Genomic DNA, 22,787 nt, shown 5'->3' with positions numbered 1-22,787 from the left:
TCTTTCTCTTTTGAGGGCTTCAGGAGTGTTAAGCATCTAACAAATATTTCAAAACTGTAAGGGAACAAGTACATCTTTTCAAGCTGGATATTTTTGAAAAGTTAACTAATCTTTTACCTGTTATAGACAGCTTTTCAAACATCAGTTTGGAGAATTCTGACCGGACTGACGAGCTAATGGCTAAGAAGCAGCAGTTAGCTCATCAATCTGGTCAGAGTTAAATTATTTTTCCAAACTGAGGTCATTCAAAGAGCTAAGAGGTAAGACATAAATTGTCCATAACCTTTCCACAGAACTGAAATCTCTCTTTAACACGTGTAAGTAAATCTGTACCTCATTGTGTAAGTTGTTTCTTTTTTGCATACATTTATCTTTGATCTTATTTTCTTCACGTTGTTGCCAAACATCCATCTCTAATCCCGTCTTATCTGTCATTTTTAGAATTTCATCTTGCGTTTTTAGATCTCTCCGTTGGCAGGCACAGGCGTTCGCACATTGGCACCAATTTAAGATTGAATCTGAAGTACACAACGCTATCCTATCATTAAATGTGGCTGCTCCCCATCCCCCACTCCACTACAGCTGCTGCTGATACGCAGGCCAGAGGCATGCCAATCTGACAAGATTCTAATAAAGATAAATAATATTGCCACAATTACACAGTTTTATTGTGCTTCTGCCACTAATCATTCAGTGAGTCCGCGACAGACAGCGATTAAACGGGCCTTTTTATTTCTCAATCCTCCGACAAAAGGGAGAAGACTTGGCTCCATGCCTCCGAGCCCGCCAGAGGAATATAAAGTGTCTGTGGCTGATCTCCTCTGGGCTCCGTTCATCAATCATCCCATCTGAGCCCATTAGGGTGGCAGCCTTCTCAAATACGCAGCAGCATACGGAGCTGAGGCAGCACCTGTGTCGAGAGCACGTGGATGACTGCTGCCAAAGCCGGCGTCACCGTCACAACAGCAGTTATAATCAGACCTACTGTCAAAAATGACAGCGTTCTGGAAATGTCTTATGCAAACCTGAGCCACTCACTGTCAGACTCGTGTTATCACCATAAATTCAGCTTGATTAATGGGATTAGACGTGAGCGCAGAAAAACAAAGCAATCTAAGACTGCCTATCCCTGAAACGCTTACTTACATTGAGAAGCTGCTCAAAGGCAAACGTGAAGCCGGATTTGTAATCTGTGGTTCCTTTGGCTTGCATGAGCATGACGGCCTCCTTAAAGATCTTCTTGTTCCGAACATTGGCTTGAACCAAAGTCCTGAAGCACGGAACAACAGCCTCTGCCTTTTCATTGAACTAGACGAAAAGATGTACAGAAACACAAACGAGTGCATCAGCATATATACTCTGGCATTTCTGGTAAAGAATAATCCAGATATAAAGTTAAAGTAAGTATATCTGTGTCATGAGCTTTTTATGTGTATGCAGTTCATGATGGCAGGATGCAGCAGACGTGAGTGTGTGCAGATGTGAGCTGCCCTGCTACTCTCTGTCTGGCAGTAAACACCGGTAATTACAACTTTCCCCATAAAGAACAGGTGCTCCTGAAATGCCAGTGGAAACCCAGCCAAGGTAATATCACCTGTCTCATCTCATCCACCAAATTAACCTAAAACTCTGTCCGTGCGCACATGTTTGCATGTGTAGCGTACGTATCTCCACTCACAAGCAGTGTCTATTCGCAATTAGAACATTAGCGGCAATGTCTGAAATGGCATGTCTCGAATTTTGTTTCTTCTTGAAGGTCAGCTTCAGAATCCACTGACATTTTCGGCACAGATTGATGCAAAGTGTTGCGTGTGAGAAACGCTGACATTTCCCATGGGAGCTGTTTCTGTCACATATTTAAAACGCAAAGAAAACAAATGCACAAAATAATTCGGAGTCAATATTAGTACAGTTTTTGTAAAATGTTAGGAAAAAAAGGACCTTTGAAATAAGACTGAAGAAATTTGAATCAACTATGTCACCATTAGAAGTGAGACCATGGTTTTAATAACAAAATAAAAGCATCTGAAACATACAGAGGCAGAAGATTGTTTGGTGATATTTTTTGGCACATTCTTCTTGTTATTAATGGGTTTTTGTACTTGCACATTATTCACAGCAGGCTAATGTAAGCGCTCACTTTCTTCACAGTGGTGAAAATCAGATGCGCTCCCACCCAGATTACCATGCTCGTTTCTTGCTCTTCGAGCCGGGATTTAGGGGCATACAGTGGCTAAAAGCGATGGATTATGAAGGATTACCAAAAGAGAGTCTACAAAATGAGCCACTACACCAAGCAGCTGGATGTGTTTGTGGGTGTTAGAGAGAATGCAAGTGAGCATGTGTGTCTTATCTGCCCTGCAAAATAAAATAATATTCTCCTACATAATAATCCTAATAGAAAAAAACTTGGTAATAAGCAGAGAGTAAAAGACACAGATGGACACAATCCTGTATGGATGACAGTGATGCAGATAAGAGCAAATACACACTAATGAGAGAAATGCAGTTTCCACTGCAAGCAAACAACTGGGAGCAGAAAGAGCCCAATGCAGTGCTTAATGACTCCCAGCTTAATTAGAATCTGCTTAATGAAAACAGCAAATATTAGCATTATTGCCACTGCAGGAACGAGTTGTATCATTGACTGAAAACTGTGATATTTAAGCTCTTACATACCTTTGCCACGTTCACGTAGTCATCATCTGATAGAGTGTCGAGCATCTCCACCACAGAGGTTTTCATGAGCTTCAGAGTGAGTCCACTCACACTTCCGCTCCTGCAGGAAAAGAAGCCCTCAGATGATTGGTAATATGGAGAAAGAAATCCATTCTGTTTGTATTTTTGAAGCCTTTGGACAGCATTTAAACTATTTAATCTATCAAATTCATCCCCTCAATCTACTTATTATTCCTTAATAGGATAATAAAAAAAGAAAGCTCATCTAATTAAAAAGATCTAGGATGAATTTGAGTGAAATATTAGTCAGTATAATTTCAATTTCAAGCTCTATATTTTTCCCTGATGATCTAAAAGTCAGCTTCCCACACCTTTACTGTGACTTTATATCCCCCCAGTTTAGTCATCTCAGATCTAATGCAACATGTCTTCACATGTTGCATCTTTCTGAACCAGTAAATCCGGATGTAAATGGCCTAACGGAGGATGAGTAGCTTCCTATAACGTTCAGCTTTCATCAGACCAACAGGTGGCACTAGTGTCCTTTGAAGGAGACATCCAAGGAGGGGGTACAAGGTGAAAGAGGTCTGAAATACTTACACATCTACAATGATGACCATGTCCTTTGGAGACGATGCACCTTGAATATACCTACACAAAAGAAGCAAAGAAAGAGGTTTAATTTGTTCCTGTAATCTCAGAAAATTGCAGTAAAGAAAGAAGACAAAGCCACAATGAAGTGAGTCAGAATAATACAGAGCAACCATAGCTGAGCTCACTTATGGGCTACAGAATCCTGACAAGGCTTATGTGCTTAGAAGAGTTAAGAAGTTGTTATATATGTCAGTGTTGGCTGCAGCTATGAAAGGCCTAGAATTCCTTGAAGAAATGGTACCTTTCATGCCAAAGGTTTTAACAAATACCATTTTGCATTGAGGAATGATGTAGTTGTAGCTGTTTTGATCAAATCTTACAAAATAAATATGCATGATCTTACAATATTGTGAGTTCATACCCAAAACATTACTTAGAGTATATTTTGGTAATGACTCTCAGCTATTACCAGATAAAACGTCAAATTAATGATTGTAAAACAGGCAGTTATAATAATTGATTAGCTTTGACGGCCATCTTGAAGATGTTGCACCACGTGTAGCACTCAGAATATGCGTTGGCAATCACACTCAGCTACTGCCACCAGATTTCAATTCATTATCTGCAAAATTGACTGAGTTATTTCCATTTTTGTGTTGGCTAAGGTCCATTATCTGTGGTGACCATCTTGAGTTGGGTTGTCTTCAAAAGTTAATTAGGTGTAGATGAACATCCAATGATTACTTTCTGAGAGTTTCATTAAACTCCGCTCAGTAGTTCATTAGATACTCTGATAACAGACAGACACACACGCACACACACTCCCTATTAAAATAAATTTTTAATAGGGAGTTGGTGCTGAAAACCCTCAAAAAGATGAAAATTTTATTCTTCAAAATCATGAAGTGAAGAATGGTTGAATGGATTAAACAGTTTTTACCAAATCAATTTTTTGCCCAAACCTTGTTTTATTATCTTACTTATATAATGATGAGGTTAATGACTATTTTAAACAACAACATTTAGTTTTATTTACTCTTTTATAGAAAATACCATTTAGTTTTATCATTACCTGATAATAAACAACCTATAAAAGATGTAATAGCTTTTCCCTTCCTTTTCCCCCCTGTCTCTTATACACTTTATGCCTGTTCAGGTGGAATTTACTTGTCAAGAAACAGTCTAAGTGGAGGTGACCTGTACTGTGGAAGCCCATACTGACCTGAATAATTTCAGTAAAATGAGGTAGCTGATGTTCTGTTCCCTCGATGACTTATAAGTAGGGTGTCAAATACATTATTTACTTTATCTGCCCCTTTTTTAGAGAGGGAAGAGGGGCAAGCTGCTTAAGACCATTGTGCTTTAGCAGCAGAGCAACTCCTGAAATCGTGTCTGCCTCAGCACAGTGAAGGCTCTCGGGGCAGAAGCTGAAATAACTGGCCAGACAAATTGTGTCCTGGAAGAGGTGCACACATAACATCTGCTCAATGTTGATAGAGGATGACATACAGAGGAAACTCAAAAAGCCCCTTAGTCTCTTCCAGAGGCAATTAAATTCACATTTGCCAATGATACAAAGAGGGTTTAGATTGATGGTCAGTGTAGGTTTTTCTATGGCTCGATGAGGAGACGGGGGTGGAGGCGCAGGGGGTCTCTGATGTGAGTGTTAGTTTGACATTCTGAGGAGTGAGCAGGCACGCAGTTAGCAGCCGTCCTAGGCAGAGTAATCATCAGGGGTCTCGTTTCTGCTGATTATCAGACGTTCCGCTGAGTGTGGAGCGGAGCCAGCTGCCTGTGGGCCAAAAAGGCGCCTTTTCTTACGCTCGGCCAAGCTGATATGGAGGTAGAGCAAGTCAACGGAGCCCCAGTTGGCATCGCCACCGTTTCCACAACTCTCACCAGCCGAAGCTGCTCTAAACTGCAGAATGACCTCTGACCAGACGCTAGCCACGTCTGCTCAAATCTGATTTTAAATCACACCAGGGTCACACCTTTTTTTTAAAATTCTGATTGAAAATTGCAGAGAAAACACAACTTCACATGTGTCAGATTAACAGAGCTTGCCAAGAGTGAATATATATACACATATATCTATGTGTGTACGTGAGAGAGAGAGACGATGGATCGAGAATCCAATTATTTAAAAAAAAAAAAAAAACCTACATCAAAGGTAGAACTTCCAGAGCTTTCCACTTCTGTGTGGCAAAGGAAATCAGGTCTGGAACCATGAGGCATATAGGCATGCATGACTTTTATCAATTTAATTACTGAAATCTTAATTTGAGGTGGTGAGGGGGAGGAGGAGGGGGAGACCTGACACTCCACGAAGTAAGGAGGGCTGTTTTCTTTTTAGCAGGCGGAGTTTGTGAAAGTGATCATTGATGCGGGACTGAAGCTTGGTCAGAATGTGGCACACGTCTCAACTCCCTGAGGCCCGCAGATGGACGGAGTCACCTCGGCTGGAGATTAAAGGAGGGTCATTTGGTGACGGCTGATGCTCACAGACCAACTGCACAATTTCATTAACTTCTGTAGTCAGTCCATTTCTCACCGAGGAGAATGGTCCTTTAATGGGAATTCAAGTTATTTTTGAAGAGGCTAAATGTTAATTATAAGGCAATGCAGACTTCTATTACTCTGTCATTATAGGTCATCCTCAGCTGCACCAATGTAAAGCCTTACAATGAAGAATTGTGCAAGCTTTACCCTTAAAATATGCTGAGGAAATATTACTTTCAAGCAGATCATTTCTCTGCAGCTGTGAAAGAGGCAGCATTGATCAGCAGTAATGGGGTTTAGGGAAGATGTGTGTGAAGTGATGGAGTAGGAAAGGGTCGGGATAAAGCTCGAGCTATAGTGCTGCCATGGCTGATCTTCCACACAGATTGGCCTGGTATATCAGCGCCACTCTCGTTCTCTTCCTTTTTCATCGCCTGAAGTGCAGCTGAATTTCGTCTCTGCCTTTGAGCGGAGAACATTGGAATCAGAAGGGGGAGTCGGATGGAGTCAAGGATTTTCAGTCTCTGGACTGATATTGTCGCTCCAACAGATAAAAATCACGAATTAAAGCCGATATCGGCGTATAATTCACCACATTTTGACTCGTGGATCCAGATGTGTTGTTTCTGCATGGATTCCAGTCAGTAATTACCTCTCGGCTTCTGCCCACTGATGCCTTTCTTTCCCTGTCATTACCCAGTCTCCTGCATGCCAAGGCCAGGTGACAAGCAGATGGGCCTGGCTGGTGCTGAAGAGAGCCCTGTCGCCCACTCCGTCCCCCCACAACAAAACCAACAAGCAGTACAGCCAACGTCTCAGCCTTTAGCGTCTCTGTTTATTTGCTAAAAGTTATAAGGAACATCTGACGGTGAATCCCACCTTATTTAACCATACCACTGTATTTCAGGTAAAGATGTGTCAGCTCCAGGTAACCCTGATTAGAGAGGATAAACTTCTACCATCCGAGACTTCAATTCTTTTCCGTAATTAAAAGAAAAAATTGATTTGGATCATAAGCTAATCATAAGTTTGGCCCTGCTTTCCCTGAAGAGATTTTTTGAGTAGTCCTTCTAAAAGACAAGCAAATTGACAAATAAACTGAACCAGTCAGATAAACTCTTTTATTGAGGTAATTAATGTGGAAGTCTGCAAACTAAAGCTGTTCAGACCATTGATTATTTTAAATCAATGCCATTTTTCTTTAATGGGTTTTAGTCTTGGCTGAATTGGAAATCCTGGCTTTATTGTGCAAGCTAAATTAAATAATTATTTTTTCTTTTTGGGAGAGGTGGGGGCATTTGATAATGTTTTAATGTAGTTCATATCTATAGCCAGTGACTAAAAACCAAACATTCTATGATCAGAATTAAACTAACATTCTTTGAAGTAGTGAATTTTGTTACTGCCTTTCATGCCAAAGATTTAGACAAAACATTTGTGTGATCTGTTAGTACTTGGTGTATGTGTTGGGCATGACTCTCAGCTTTAACGAAACCAAATTTTAGCTCAGTATCTGTAAAATGAACTGGATTTAAGCAAAAAATTCTGTTCATAGCTGCAGTAGGGGCTTGTATGAGTATAAAGTATCAAAGAGCTGTAACATACCTTACCAGCTTTATTTATAAAGCACTTTAAACAGCCACAGGACCAAAGTGCTGTACAGTTACAATGAATACATCCATACATTATGTCTGTTGTGATCTAAATATGTTCATAACATCACAGACATGTGCGTGACAATATATCGAGATGAACTCTGATGTGTGCATGCTGCTCATGTGGGCTTCTTACACTGAGGTAGAATGAGGTATCGCTCCGAGTGAGAGGAGATTAAAGCAGCTACATTCACAGCCACCCCACCTTTGCAGCTCGCCCAACTCCACCTCCCCTCCGAAATAAATTTAAAAGGAACGCATTATACAAGCAATGAACACAACAACATATTCTACGTTGCGGCGATTGTATTTTTGCTGCTTTTGTAACAGTCTGGTAAAGGAGTCTCATTGGAATTCATGAAATAGTTTTATCATGGCACAGCGCTGTGCAATCAATACATTAACTGTGCCGGGGGGGGGCTAACTCTCTCTCTCAGGAGATTGTGTTTATGCGCCCTGACCCATTCAACAAAGTGTTGTGCATTACATTTAAATTGGACGAATAATCTACGTGGTGCATTTCAGAAACATGCAGCAGATGCATGCCGCATGATGCATGGAAGCGGCTCGGGCTCGTTTTACGGGTTTCACAGGAAACGCTTGCTGTCGTGCGCCGATGCTCGTGCGAACTCGGTTTATTCGCCACATTTTTGTTGATATTGACGGGTAAATGTGCAGTACCTTCTGCTTTTGAGTGAAATTTCCTCTCAGTAAGGGCTGTGATATGAATGAATTGTTTACAGAAGATGTGAACCACAGAATAATGTGAGGACTGTATATAGCATGCTGCGAGAGCTAAAGTGTGTTTGTGCTGTGCTGATGGGCTTATTATTTTATGGACTGCTGCTCTCTTAGTGATCGCATGGAAGTGGAAGGCGAATAAAGATTGAATTAAGATAAAAATATAGGAGGACAGCTCCCAGAGAGCCCGCAGGTGAAAAAGATGTTGTCTGCTGCTTATTTATTCCACTTTGTGTTGATTATTGGAAGTGCTGCTACCCTCATTCACATTTCCATATTTTTTTGATGAGTCTAGGAAAATGCTCTGTCTTTTTCCCCTCAAACGTTCCTCCACTTTTCAATCTAAAAAAGTGTCATGCATATCAGTTACTGACAATTACAACAGTCCTGACGGGGGTTTACATTTTGGCTCAGGTTTGAAGTCTTCTGGTCAAACTTGTAAAGCTTGTGTCACCTTCAGCAGCAACAATAGCCATGTCCTCTGACTCAGCTTCTTACCTGAAGTGAGGCAAAAAGAATGAAAGGAGGCAAAGCTCCAGGCTCTGGAAATTGGGAAGACTTTTTTTTTTTTGGCAGCCCAGCCTTAGCTTCAGGGACTGCCCAGCAGTCATAATATTTGTAACAAGGTTAGATTGACTTTTTGAAGAAATCAATATGTGATATACCCAACATGCTGTTGTGAACCTGGGAGGTAATGGGATCTTTGCAACGCTTGGCTAACAGGACTCCGTGCCTGTCTCAGGTTATTCCTCTCTTCACCATTTTACCTTTCTCTTTCCTTTGCTTCACTCCCTGCTTTGCCTTATTTCACGAAAAACATTTTAATGGACAAATATTAATTTTTAATGTCAGAGTGATTGAAGACAATTATGTGCGCTGACTGGATCATTAATTCTCTCTAAGGTGTTGCTGGGGGAGCTGAAAGGAAAAATATTCTCTTTTTTGGAAGCCCACCCTATCAGCTCTGGCCCAATTAGCCAAGCCGTTGTCTACTGGTCCCAGTAAAACTACAAGTTTCTGCAACATTCTGGCTGCTGCTTCTTCCCTGCAAACAGAATCCCATCTTTGACTAATCTTAGTGGCGACATCAGTCCAGATGTTACAGAAGGATGCTCGTGTGATTAGATCTGTAGATCTGTGTATTCTGCTTGCTTTACTGGCATTTGTGAAGCTGAGTATCTGTCTGGTTTATCAGCCATGTGATACGATCAGTTTCATGAACAGAAAGGAGCATTTACTATCTGCTAGGATGTGGTAGGGATGTGTTTCTTCTTTCGCTTTGTACACATATGTGAAGTAATTTTTTCTTTAAAAGTGTAGTTAAAGTTGTAAATTTTGCTTTCTGCAGGTGTGATTTTTGGTGTTTTTCAAAAATTGTTTATGTTGTGTTAACTGTTGCTGTTAAAAATTACAGATTTTTTTTAAAGCTACATGAGTATACTTTTTATGACAGAAATAGGGATAAACCTAAATGCTTGGAACTTGTAATAAACCATCTGAGGCTTAACAAGACTTGAAAATAAGATTTTTAATGAGAATTCGTGCTAACGCTGACAAACTAAGCTTCACTTTCTGAGTAATGGCTCATAACTCCAAACTAATACACTAACACAAACTAAAACTAATTAAAAACATCAAAAGCACAAAAATTAAGGTAAAGAAAATGATCAAAGATGAAACAAAACTTAGCTGCAGATGAGGTAATCAGCTAAGCACACTCTTTCTCTGTTTAGATTCTTAGGGATTTTGCTCATGTCCACTAAAAACAGCACAACATGTCTCTTAGACAACCTCTGTTTGGCTCTAAAGTTCCTTAAATGAAAACAAAACAAATTGAAAGATAAAAAAATGATTAACAACAATTCAATAATATTGAGGCTTACAACAAAAACTGAAAAAAAAAATGCATTTTGGATCAATAAATTTAAAGTTCTGAATGAAAATAAATTGTCAAATTTTCATTAAAAGTTAGTTAGGTCACTTTTTATTCTGGCAGAACAGGATCGACAATGAATGCTTCAAAAAAGTTTAACCCTGAATTGACACCAGTCCAAACTGTACATTACATATGCCTCAGTCTTTCTATGCTCATAGATGCATTTGGTTCAACTAAGCATGCTAACAATGTCACAAACTTATCAAAAACAGAAAAAGCCATAAAAGAAACTTTCAACACACAATAGGAATATTGTTCAGAAAATGTGGTGTTTTGATTGTTTTAGATAAGTCATAATGGGCCTACCACCCTCTGGTTAGTTTGTATTCACAAAGATACAGCTTATATAATTATCATCTGTAGTGTGATACTTTGCTTAATTGTGTTGCTTTAAAACAAAATTTTAACATAATTATTCTGTGTTTTGATTCCTGACAAACCATAATTTTGCTAAAAACCATATTGTTGCATCAAGAATGACATGTTTTACAGGTTTTTGATTAGTTCTTGCGGTAAGAGCCTGCCAACAATGCAAATGTGTCTCTTGGTACTGAAAAATGCTCCCTGATGCTTAAATTGCAAATGCTTTTGCTGCAACAAGTTAAAGAGTTCACTTTAAAAGATGCTGCTCAAGTTCTTGCATGAAAACGAAGCAAAATTCAGGCTCAACTCCACTTTTACACCCAATCGATGCATGAAAATTATCTTTAGATCTTTAAGCCTTATATAATTCTAATTGTACTTGTGCTGCCGTCCCTGTGAAACGTGCTGGTATCAAAGCGACACACACGACAGGCTTACCTAACCCCAAAAGACTGTTTTTGTAAAGTGCACTATTTGCCGACCTCTACAGAGAGTGTCAGTCAGCGAGACAGCATGTTAGACAATAATCACACAAGTCTGACGTGACACGTCATGACACCGCCTTCCACGGCCCCGCCACTCAGCTCCATTTTGGCACAAGTTGCTAAGCAACAGGCTGCTGGATTGTCTTTGACTCCAACATGAGGAAAAGCTCAACGCAAATGACAGTGACAAACATGGAGGGCCGCGGAGGTGACAAGGTGTCCCCTTGCGGAAAAATACACCTCTTCCTCTGTCTAACCTCGTCACAAATGCCACCGCCGCTCAGCAGCCCCCCCCCCATCCTTCTCCTCCATTGTTCCTGCCCGTCTCCAGCAAGAGCCTTGCAGTCACAACATGTGTAAGAGTTAAGTTGTGGTGTACTTTGGGTTTTGAGCTGACAGACCAGAGACAGAATCGATGTTCTAACTTGTTTTTTTGGCACACGAGTTGGTGTTTACAGTCTTTTCCATGTTCATAGTGATGCCTCAAGAGACAGCGCAGCACCAAAGAGGCTTTTCCTTGTTAACTTAATTAAGTTGTCAGAGAAAACATTGCTACTCTCATAGTTCTAGATAGACTGGGATGTTAGATAACAGCTTTGATTTATTTTATGAAAGGAAACAGTCTGTCATGTTAACCAGTAGTACTACCCAATTAAAATGTTTATTCACTGAGTTAAAGAGAGACCTATTCTTCAGATACGTGTCTGTAATAAAGGAAACCAAAAACTTCATCTTTGTGTTATACAAGGATGTAAACTTCAATTGTATTTTAAGTTGTTTGAGTGGTACTTTTTAATTTCTTATAGAACATAACTTTTTTTTACTGATTTCTAAATCGCCTGCTGCCAAAAGAGAAGGAATAATGTTTTGCCTGTGTGTATGCTAGTTTGTCTGCACTGTTTGCAAAATATCTCATGAGCCACTGAATGAATTTTAATGAACAATTCAGAAAGTAAACACTGCATGCATATCTACGACTTATTAACTTTTGGAGTCACCTGATTCAAGATGACCACCACAGCAAAACAATCTTAGCAAACTTTAAACTGGCTATAATTTACAAATATTGAGGCAGGATTTGGTGTGGAAGTAGCTGAGATTGATCCCCAATTTATACTCCGAGTGTTAACTGTTTGTGCAAGATTTATGTTTAAAATTGCGAAAATCATATTTATCTCTTTATTAGCAAAATATCTCATGGACCAGTTGACGGATTTTTGGGAAACTTTCAGAAAGTAGTCCTTACTTTAACAACTACAGCTGATTAACTTTTGAACCCAATGCAATTCAACACAAAAAGGCCATAACTTTGTGGATTTTGCAGATAATGAGCTCAAATTTGTTATGGTAGTAGCTGAGAGTCATTCCCAAGATCACGTAAGATATCGCACAACACACACTAACAGTGACATTTTGCAATATTGCATGAGATTGTGCGTGATATTATTTTTAAGGTCTGACCAAAACCAACATGAGACGATCTCAGTCTAAATCTCTGGCATGAAAGGCAGTGGGTGATATGCATTCCTTCAAGAAATGTTAGGCCTTTAATTGTATTTATTTTATCAGCCAGCAGCACTGGTTGTCTGAGAGAAATAAAATGTTTCGGAGGCTTTAAAGGCTTAATAAACTGGACCTTAATCTCAACTTGTGACCTAATTAACTACAATCATCACCACATTCAGTCCTCAACAGACTTTAAGATCACCAACCAGCAAATATATAATATTTGGTTTGAAAGGTTAAAGATTAAAAACCGATACATACATACAGCAGATTAAAGCTCCTCTTACGTGTATTTGTTTAGTGTAAGCTTGTTGACTTGATCTGCCGGCTTGGCCTGACCTCAAACAGCCACTCAGTTTGAGCTGGACAAAGACTGAGACTGAAAATGGGGTCAGGTCTAATCAACATTGCCGTCATGATTATGTCCACTTCACTCCAACCTGTAACCAGGCAACAGGCAGCGCTGCCTCAAAACCGATGTGACAGTTGCAGGTAAATTGAAAGTGCGAGGGGTGGACAGAAAGCCTGGCTGGCTGCGTGAGAGGGTTAAGGGGGTGAAGAGCCACATTTTTTTTCTCAGCCTGACCTTCTGTGCATGTTTCCGTACAATGTATTGTATGCCATCACTTAGAGAGATAAAAACAGGTGAGGAAAATGCTTTTTATTCCATTAAACAATTATGGTTTTAAACTACAGACCAAAGGGAGCACATGAGGTTTGCAGAGGAAAAAGCTGTACAGAAAAATGGTATTTTTGTACACGCTGCTGTTTTTTTTTTTTTTCACACATCCTTCTAATATGCAAATTAATGTTAAACCAGAAAGTTTAAAAAGATTACCTTATTTTCTTTTTCTTTTCTTAATTTATTTTTCAGTAAAACAAAAAATCTTCAGCCCCAGACCAGACAGTGCTGCTGCTAATAACACCAGTGTTAGACTGACAAGTTAAAGTTTGGTAATTTTTTCAGTACTTTTACTCTGCTGTTGGCACTGATGTTTGGATTAATTTGTCTTTTCAGACTAATTGCACAACAGATACTCATCAGACACTAATCAGGACAACGACAACAAACTGACATTTTCGTAAATCAGTGAAGAAGCTGAAACGTCTCGCAGGATGGTAAATAATTCTGAAATATCGTCATTGAGTGTGTAATCTGGGTATATTATTTGCCTTTATTAAATTCAAACTTTATCAGGCACTAACTATACACAGCCCTGTGACATTTTATTATAACTTGACACGAGCTCAGTAGAATAAATGATAATTTACGGGTTTTTTTAATGTCTTAGCTAACATATTCATAAAGACAGAACATTTAGTGTTACAAGACAACACCAAAGCACTTTCTTTCCCATCACTATTTTTGTTCCTAAAGAACAGCTGATAAAATAATTATATTATAAAAATTACCAAAAGCATGGGGAAAAAATTCCAACATTTACTCTTACCATGGTCTTCTTCGGACGTCGTACAGGTCAATCTTGTTGGGCGCCCTCCATGGAGTGGCTGAAGAGACCAAAAAAAAAATGTTACAGCCCATCAGATTAGATCAAAGTAATCATAATTTCATTCTGTCCGTTGAGTTGCGAGTACAGCAAACTGATAAGAGGCTGCAGCTGAGGACCTCTGGGGTCAATTTAGACTTCATCTTGCTGTGAGGTTGAAGGCGGGCTGTCGACTGGGTGCCCTGAAGCCTACCTGGGTAGTATCGCGTCACTCCTGTGGCACTGCCAAACACTTGCCAGCGCAGAGAGCTGTCCTCCCGCCAGTTTTCAATAAAGACCCTCTCAAGCGCTTGAGTCCAGTTTAATTCATTTAGGATCACAGGAGCTACAGGGAAACAAAGAAAAACATATGCTTACAATAGGAAATGGTTGTAGACTCTTTTGAAATCAAGCCAGCGTGTATTTTCTTTTTCCAAAATATCTGAGCTTGGACTGTAGAACAATATGTTTTGTCCAAGTTTACGGCATTCTAGGTATTGTTAAAGTTCATTGATAAAGCAGCTGTTGTGCATATGTTTCTGCAGAACCAGCACCTTTACCTGTGACGTGCATGCCACCACCCCTCCTCATTCAAAGTGCTGTTCATAAAATAGTAGGGATATAACAAAAAACACAGAAAACAAATAAAAAGAAACATTTGGTAAAAAAGTTGAGCAGTTGAGTGGAAAACAGATTGCATCCCTGGTGATGTAAAACAATGAAACAAGTGCAAATGAGTTTGTGGACACATTCTGTGGTTTAAAGCAAAACATTGTTTTGCAACATGTTTCTATTCTTCTTCGTTTATGTGTCGACACAACACTGATTCTTCATTTCAGAATCTTTTCATGCTTGAACGATTCATAATCAGAGGTAATTTGCTTAAGAAACAAACCTCAGATGATGGTCATTTACTAGATAGAAAAGTTTAAATAAGAACTTTAAAGACCTTCAAAAAGTCTAAACTATTGATCAAGAATACTTTAAAAGATTACAATAATGTCTGGCTCCTTGAAAAAAAAATAATAAGAAATGACTAAAGACCAGTCTTCTGTTGAACTAATTGAAAAGTACAAATTAAAAGTCTGAAAAAAAACCTTATTGAAAGATGCAGGATCAAGTTTTCTAAGCCAAATGTAACTAAGCTAAAAGTTGACTTTCTGTGCTGAACAACCTTGTCTGCTCCAGCAGAAGCGAGTTAAATACATAAGGATGGATGTATGCAGGCAGCTTGGCCGGCGGTGGCCGTCTGAGCGTGGCATTAGTCTAATCTGTGTGATCTCTGCAGAGCGCAGAGGAGAGATCACCTTGAAGGAGGGTCATACGGTATGTCACTCGCAGCATGTGGAGGAAGAGACTGAATTTTTGATCGCAGACCAATATAACCTTCTTCTGCAAACCTCCAGGAGTGGGTGTATTTGAGGATTTGCAGGTGAAAGCTCTGCTTGTGCGTACACAAACATGTGTATTTAGGGGTAAAATTTAAGGTCGTACAAATCTCATGTGTCAGGGGTAAGGAGACTTATAGCTGCGGAGTGAAGCATTTATCATCTTCTCTGGAATAAATGGAATAATAGGCAGCAGGTGGTGAACAACACAACAGCATGAACATGCAGCTCTGCTTTTCTGTCTCACTCTCTTGTCAAATGTGATTGTGCATTTATTATTTTTCTTCCACTTGTGGTTTGAATCATTCCTTTTTTATTCATATAAATCCTTTTTATGTGCCACGTGCAGAAAAAAAATGCTTTCCGTCTGTGTTTAATAGCTATGCTGAAGTCAGAAGATGGGGAGTGCAATCAGAGGTTTAATAGCCACCTGATTAAAGAGAAAACAAAAAGAAGCGCTGAGCTGCCGAGAACTTCACTCGCTTCTCTGATTTAATTACTCAGCCAACCAAAGCCAGATAAGCCTCTGAACAGACAAGTCCAGCTTTTCTCAACCCTGCGTTTTAATTTCATACAAAAAAAAAAGATCATTATCCACTTTTCCCAAGCCTTCAATTACTACTTTAAGTTTTTGACAAGCTTTTGTGGTAACAAATATGCAACAAACCTTCGCTCATTAATACACAGTTTAATTTATAAAATTAAAATTACAATTACAGACAAAAACCTGAAAGTCATAACATTAATTGTTCCATCATGTCAAAGCTATTACAAAACTGCAGCTCAAAACAGCCAAACGAAGTTACTCCCTTCCACCCTGCGAATGCTAATGAATGCAAAAAAACACAACAAACACACAACTCAAACAGCAGCGGCATAAACTGTGTCTGGAGGACAGAAGCGTATGAGAGCCAAATTGCTGCCATCACCAAGGGGAGCTTCTTGGCATATTTTTCTCAAATTTCATAGACATAAACACAAAGGAGGGATGGAGGAGGATTGAGGCAGTCCTACAAGTGAGTGTAAATGTAAAAATCCATCTGGGGAGAGGGAGGTGATTGATGGAAAAAAACAGAAATTAACACGAGTGGCTGCTTCACAGCAAGGAAAAAGGCAATTTTTTGCTTATGAGGGCAGAAGAAAGAAAGGAAAAAATGCTAGAAAATAAAATGGTATGTACGGTTTAATTTTAAGGAAAAAAAGGTGTATTTTTATTTTTTCCTTGTTGTACAAGTTGTTGCTCTCAGATTATGCGGAGTTATTAGAAAACCTGGGATATAAAAAATATATTTCTTTCAATGTTTTCTTAAATTGACCAGCTTTTTGTTCTGAGGCGATTCAGCTATTCATTTCTGGAGAGTGCACTTTAAAATTCACTGCATAATAAAAGAATAAACAAGTTTACATTTACCAGAAGTCTAGACCCCAAAAAGAGCAAGAAGGTTTCAACTAGAGACATATGAGTGAGGCCTAAAGCATCCGATCATTTTCAAACTTGTTGCATTCACTCCTATGACTCCAAAGCATTTCAGTGAAACCAGTGGCAACATTTTACTGACGCTTGTGTGGAGATTATCAGGGACCCAAATCACACATTTCAATTTCATCTGGGCTGTGCAATACTCCATGGGTAAAGAGCAGATCTGATTATTGTGTAAACCCCCCCTCATATTATCCTTTAAGCATAAGCTATTAAAGCAGGCTGCTGCAGCAGTAGCCAGTGTGCAGTGAAGTTCTGGGTGCTCTTATCTGGAGAGGCACTGGGTCTGCTATGATAGCTTTCCCAGACAGGCCAAGGGCGAAGAGACATCCCTGCACCAGCTTAGCAATCTTAATATAAAAGTATTGTCCAAATTCTAGCTAAGCAAGATGCATTATCACATTTGATACATACATCAGAAGCTTCCATTGCAAAATTTTAGCTCTATAGAGCTGAGTCACTGTGACATCATCAAGACTAATTATTACACCATAAATGACGACAATTTGCTGTATATTGCATACAGCTGCATGCATTTAGCATAGCTTCAGTACACACAATCGGCCATGTAGATATTATTCTCACGCAAAGACTAGAGTGAGACCATCACACAGCACTTAGGTGCAAAAGTCTGAGCCCAAACTGAGTCACTGGCGCACTGAGCCTCACAAGGAAACCTCTAAAACCAGATTGCTGACAAATCCTGCCAAGGCATGCCAAGACCTCACACCTTAGGACGGAGGCAGTGAGACATGCAGAGGCGCATTTGGTGGGCCCTGACTAAAGTCTGATTTGGGCAGCGAGGCGACCCAAATCAAAAGGCAATTTCTCGTTGGACGGAGGAAAAAGACATGCAATCCGGGTGACGAAAGGGTGCACCTCACAAAGGAGCCTACTTTTAACAGGATAAACTAATGAAGGTACAGCATAAATAAATAAATAAGCACACGATTCTCTGACATAAGTTGCACAAGTTCTAAAAGACTTAGTGAAATTGCTCCTGACTGGTTTAGACTGTTTTTTTTTTTAAAAAGAAAAGTTATTTTGCCACCTTAGAAAGCTTTATATCAGCCCCTGTCACAATAACCACAGGTCTTTCCTGAGGGTTTAAATTGTGTTTTTGTTTGGAAAAAGTGCTTTCCCCTCTGCATCCAGAAAGCAAAATTGTTCAAAGTTTAATTCTCTGCATCTTTATTCCCTCCTTCGTATTGATTAGTCGGGAAGACAGTAGACGAAACACAGTACATGTATATTTATGCTCCTAGCCAAAACCAGAGTCGTCATAATTGAGCTGCCTGCACTGTCAGGGCAAATTTGCCAGCAAACACCCACATTCACACATATCTGCAGGTGATCTCTGCAGAAAAAAAAAACTGGCACATCAGAGATAAGAGAACGCAGCAAACTAATTCTCTTTGATTTATTCAGTTAGGATACGCTGTGACTTCTCTGGACAGTTGATAAAAAGACAAATTTCCCCTGAGGGGGGAGTGATGTGCTCACACATTCTGACAGGGCCTAGGAGCGCTGGGTTGGCCTCATCTTTCACCTGAAATGCGCTTCTCTCTGATATCTTTAAAAGGTAATTCATCAGCGCGGTGCTCCCCTGACATTTAAAGCACCCTTGGCTTTGCCCCTTTATGGAGCAAGACTGCACACCAAGTGGGGAAACAATTATGAGCCGGATTTATGGAGCATCATTGTGTGAAATCATTCCTCAGCCACCCCTACACCCACCCCAGCCTCTACCCTACACCCCTAAACCCCACATAGAGTACATAGGCCTACGTTCTTCACACTGATGTACCTGAGATTAAGACCCATTCAACCAATGTGCCCCTGATGCCCTGTATTAATCCAACATTATAAAATAAGTACATGACTTTATTATACACATAGAGCAGAAAATAGCACTATAATATGCTTTGATGGAACACAAGTGCTCCCTCATAACATTCCATGATGGGGACTCGAGCTAAACCTATTAGCTGAAACCCCTTTGAAGATTCATGACCATTAACGCTGCAGCCGCCATGTAGCATTTACATATTCTAGGGTTAAAACAGAGTAATCAAGTCACTGGTGTTCAGTCTCACTTTGACACAAAGGCGTGACTAATAGGGTTTCTACTGACTTGAAAAGATACACTAAAATGAATTTTTTTTAAAAACTGCCAAAAAAGAAACGTGAATCAAACCCTCAAACAAACTCTGGCAGAGGGCGGCAAAGCAGACTATTTTGCTAATGGCTGTAATTCAGTAGAAGGAGTTGCTCCTAATAGAAAACACAAATCTGAAGTCGGAACAATTGCGGTGGAAATTCAAGAAAGCCCTATTTTAGAAATTGCTTTAATTTCTGGGAATGTCTGGGAAGACGATGGCCGCTCATATTTGGCTTTAATGGAGCAGGCTGGAGGCAGCTGGTGAGTCAAACATGCTCGATCTTTACCGATTCAAATTACAAAAGTTGTTTCCATCCACTTTAATGTGGATGGAGTTTTCTTCTAAAACAAAATCCTCACAGGCAATAATAAACTGCGTTTCCACTGCCATTTTAGATCTACATTAGAAGATGCAGAAAGTTGGAGATAAATAAGAACAATGAGAACAAGAAAGTTTATAGTCTCATTTGAAGTGCTTTCCGTATGTTTCAAAGAAGAGTTAAATTAAGTATAAAATAATTAAATATTCAAATTTGAAATCGTTGTGTTCAGAAATTGAACAAAATAGGAAGACAGCTATGCTACAGATAACTGAGGTTTGTTAACCCTTATTCTAACCTATCAAAAAGGGTTAATTATTTTAGATATTTACTTCAGATGTGTTTTCTTTGCCCCCGTCTCTAAATAGTGGAAGTGGACAGAATTTCGTCCGTGGCGCTCACAGCTTTGAAGAGCAACAAAGCGCTGTGTATTTTCAGCAGCAGAGTTTAAGTGTCGCTGCATATTTTGAAGACCTCGCCAGTTCTGAATAAACAAACAAGCAGCTTGATATACCAGCAGCTTCCTCCACAGTTCATACTCGGCGTACACCGGCACATCTGATTCCTCTGCATGTATCGCCTCCTTCTCTTCCCCTCTGTAGTGTCAACACAATTTATTCTCCATCTCTCCCTTCCGATGTCCTGCTTCCTCCCTGTCTCCTCTCCTGCTCTGCTTCAGGCCTGACTCTGAGCGTGGCTGAGTGTTAAAGAACCCGAAACCTCAAAACTTTCATCCTGCAGCGGAAACAGCAGCAACAAGAACTGGCAACATTTCACACATCCAAACAGGCAAAAAACAATTTCTGAACCTTTGCAGAGAAAAAAAAAAGTCTTTTCATGGCTTAGTTCAAGTAAAAAAATAATAAAAAAAAACATGCAGAGGAAGCTTGACAACCTAGTTTGTAGTTATTTTATACAAAACGGCAGCAGTAGAAACATGGTTTAAAATATATATTTATGTATAAAGGACTTCCATAGTGATTGTTGTATATTTTGTAAAACTATTTAGAAATCAGAGGTCAAATCTTTTTATTTGTGTAGGTCTTACAAAGAATGCTAACACTGAAAATGTAGCAGGGATTATGCATGTTTGTGTCATTAATCCTCTAAACTTTTAAGGGGTCTTGCCCACAAATGTCTACAAAATTATATCTTAATTTTTTATGCATGTTTTGTGCTTATTAGTCCGTGTGGAATAAACTAAATCTGTTTGCTGCCGCCAAGAGTTTTCGTTAAAACACTGTTTAATGAGTGTAATTCCCGTTGAGGACCTTCGTTTTTCTAATTGATAATCTCAGACTCTAAAATCAGGGAGACAAAAGTAACATTTTACGAGAAAGTCGTTAATTCAACAAACAGAACAGAAGAGAGGAGAGAGCTCTCTATACCTCCTGAGTGCCCCTCTCCAAATACTTTTTCCAATTAAAAAGAAGACGTAAATAAACACATGAAATGTAATTTGTGAGCCTGGTGGTGAGTGAAAACGAGTTTGCTGTGCTGACTGTTCTAATTAGTGTGTGGGTAAATGATAGTGCCCCTTCACTGGGCACACACTATGGAGTTTGGATGAGTGCGGGGCACAGAGAGAGAAAAAAAAAATGGAGCCTGTAAGTCCAGAATGAAAGAAATGCAGCCCGAAGTGTTTATACAGCCTTTCTTCTCTTCTGGTTTAACTTTAAATCCCCTTTCCCCACCCCACTTTTTCTATTTCCACAAATCACTTTTGCTTTTTTTCCCCCCCACATATTTAAATCTGGTTTGATGTTGAGAGGGGCTGAGTTGATCTCCCACATGGTGTGAATTGGTTGACAGGGAAGCTTCCTCTGCTGGAGGGAAATGTGTGAAATGAATACAGACTACATGCGAACAAATGCCCACAAAACAGCTAAATGTTAGGAGGTGATAGACAAAGCGACACTAGAATTTAAGTTCAGTAGGGAAATAAAGAGGGCACGTATTTATCATGAGAAAAGTAACAAAGCACAAGCCTCATTCTGGTTATTCGCTTTAGTTTCATGTAAAGAAACCCGAGTTTCCATTAAAAGTAGCTTTTCTTTTTTCAGTTGCAGCCAAACTGAATCTGAAGATCGATTTTAAACAAGGCTAGGTACCTCAGAGGCTGTCTGAATCAAGTAAAACCTGACAGATGCAAATCTTTTTTCTTCTTTTCAAATCCGATACGGTACAGCACTGTGTTGATTCTTTATCTGCTGTATCTGTTGCACTCAGTTTCTGCAAACATTACACACACTCTTTGCAATTTCTCTCCCCGGACATGCACTAAATAATCTTTTTGCTTTCAGCTTCGGAGTTAGAAAGCGGCCACCGAGCAGAGAGTACTGCAGAAACATAAAAGCTGCCTTTCAAAAAGCAGAGTAAAAGCTTTTTGTTGAGGTACGGAATTCTGGATTTGTATTGTCTCTCGTTATATTAAATAGCCTATTCCATTGCTTATGCATTGTTTATATTTAAATTTACTACTTACCATCATCTAAACGCCTATCATTTACCCCCAAATTACGTCCTTTGTTTTTGACAGATGCTATACAACAGTAAAGTCTCTGTCACACTGTTTCAATCTATGCTGGTGTACACATAAACACCTTCTACATGGGTGCACACTTGGAGAAAAGAAGCAAATTTTGTGAAATGTCAAGTCCTGTGATGTATGTGACATACATGTAATGCTCACAGTGTATTCCCACTATGTATATTTGGTTTGTATTGGGTTACAGAGTGAGAAAGTTACAGCGTACTACGGCCAATGAATCGTTTTTTACGTAGCCTTAGCCTAACCGCATCGTCGTTGTTGTCAGTGTGGCATTTTGTTCTTACCTGTGACCTTGCTGCTGCTTATCTGTCGCCTTTACAGGTGTGTATAAAGGAAAGAGCCATGCTTCGGTCCACGTGTAAGCTATTTTTAAGAGCTAAGAGAGTTATTCCAGGAGGATAAACTCTCAGCGTACCTGTTGAAGGTTTTTATTGTGAAGGATGAAGGAAGTTGTGTGAGTGTGTCCTGCTGTTGTCAGCGCTCGGAGTAATGACTAATGTGTTGTTATTTCGTAGCTCACCCGGTCTGAGAGCGCCCATAAGCCTCAGCTGTTATTCACTCCATACAGAACATCACAACAAGCAACACGTGTGAACTGCACCAAAAAAATGCCTGAAGGGCGGAGGTAAGTCTGTCACACCAACACCAGTGGGCACACTGTCCACAACTGGCACCATTTGTATAGCATAGCATGACATTGTCTGATGTTACTGCTGGATCACTATAATGCTAATTTCATTAGATGTGTATGTGAGGTGATGATTAAATTTGTGGCATCATGGTGTTGTTGGAGATCCTGCTGCGTGTGCTACACTAACAGATAGCTTAAAAAAGTATATATATATGTTTTTTCTTATAACTCTGTCTATCAATACACCTTAGAAATGAAAGGCCGACAGGCAAAAGTGTGACAAAAGTATAAGCATTTGTTTATTTTGGGGG

The 22,787-nt window shown here is 39.6% G+C and overlaps 1 protein-coding gene across 6 annotated transcripts in view; it reads right to left on the bottom strand.

Moving 5' to 3' along the window:
* Positions 1-22,787, bottom strand: part of cacna2d2a (calcium channel, voltage-dependent, alpha 2/delta subunit 2a) — a 146,844-nt gene that overhangs the window by 24,673 nt on the left and 99,384 nt on the right. For all 6 annotated transcript variants that reach the window (XM_017408346.3, XM_017408348.3, XM_017408347.3 and 3 more), the window contains 5 exons: positions 14,160-14,291; positions 13,910-13,967; positions 3,280-3,330; positions 2,680-2,779; positions 1,147-1,308 (listed from right to left, as the gene is read on the bottom strand). In XM_017408346.3, coding sequence (XP_017263835.1) covers positions 1,147-1,308; positions 2,680-2,779; positions 3,280-3,330; positions 13,910-13,967; positions 14,160-14,291 — 503 coding nt within the window. The remainder of the gene's footprint in view (positions 1-1,146; positions 1,309-2,679; positions 2,780-3,279; positions 3,331-13,909; positions 13,968-14,159; positions 14,292-22,787) is intronic.

The sequence above is a fragment of the Kryptolebias marmoratus genome, linkage group LG4 (genome assembly GCF_001649575.2).
Source record: "Kryptolebias marmoratus isolate JLee-2015 linkage group LG4, ASM164957v2, whole genome shotgun sequence".
In the NCBI taxonomy this organism is placed as follows: domain Eukaryota; kingdom Metazoa; phylum Chordata; class Actinopteri; order Cyprinodontiformes; family Rivulidae; genus Kryptolebias; species Kryptolebias marmoratus.
Note: the sequence above shows the minus strand (reverse complement) of the source record. Positions and strands in the feature narration are given on the sequence as shown.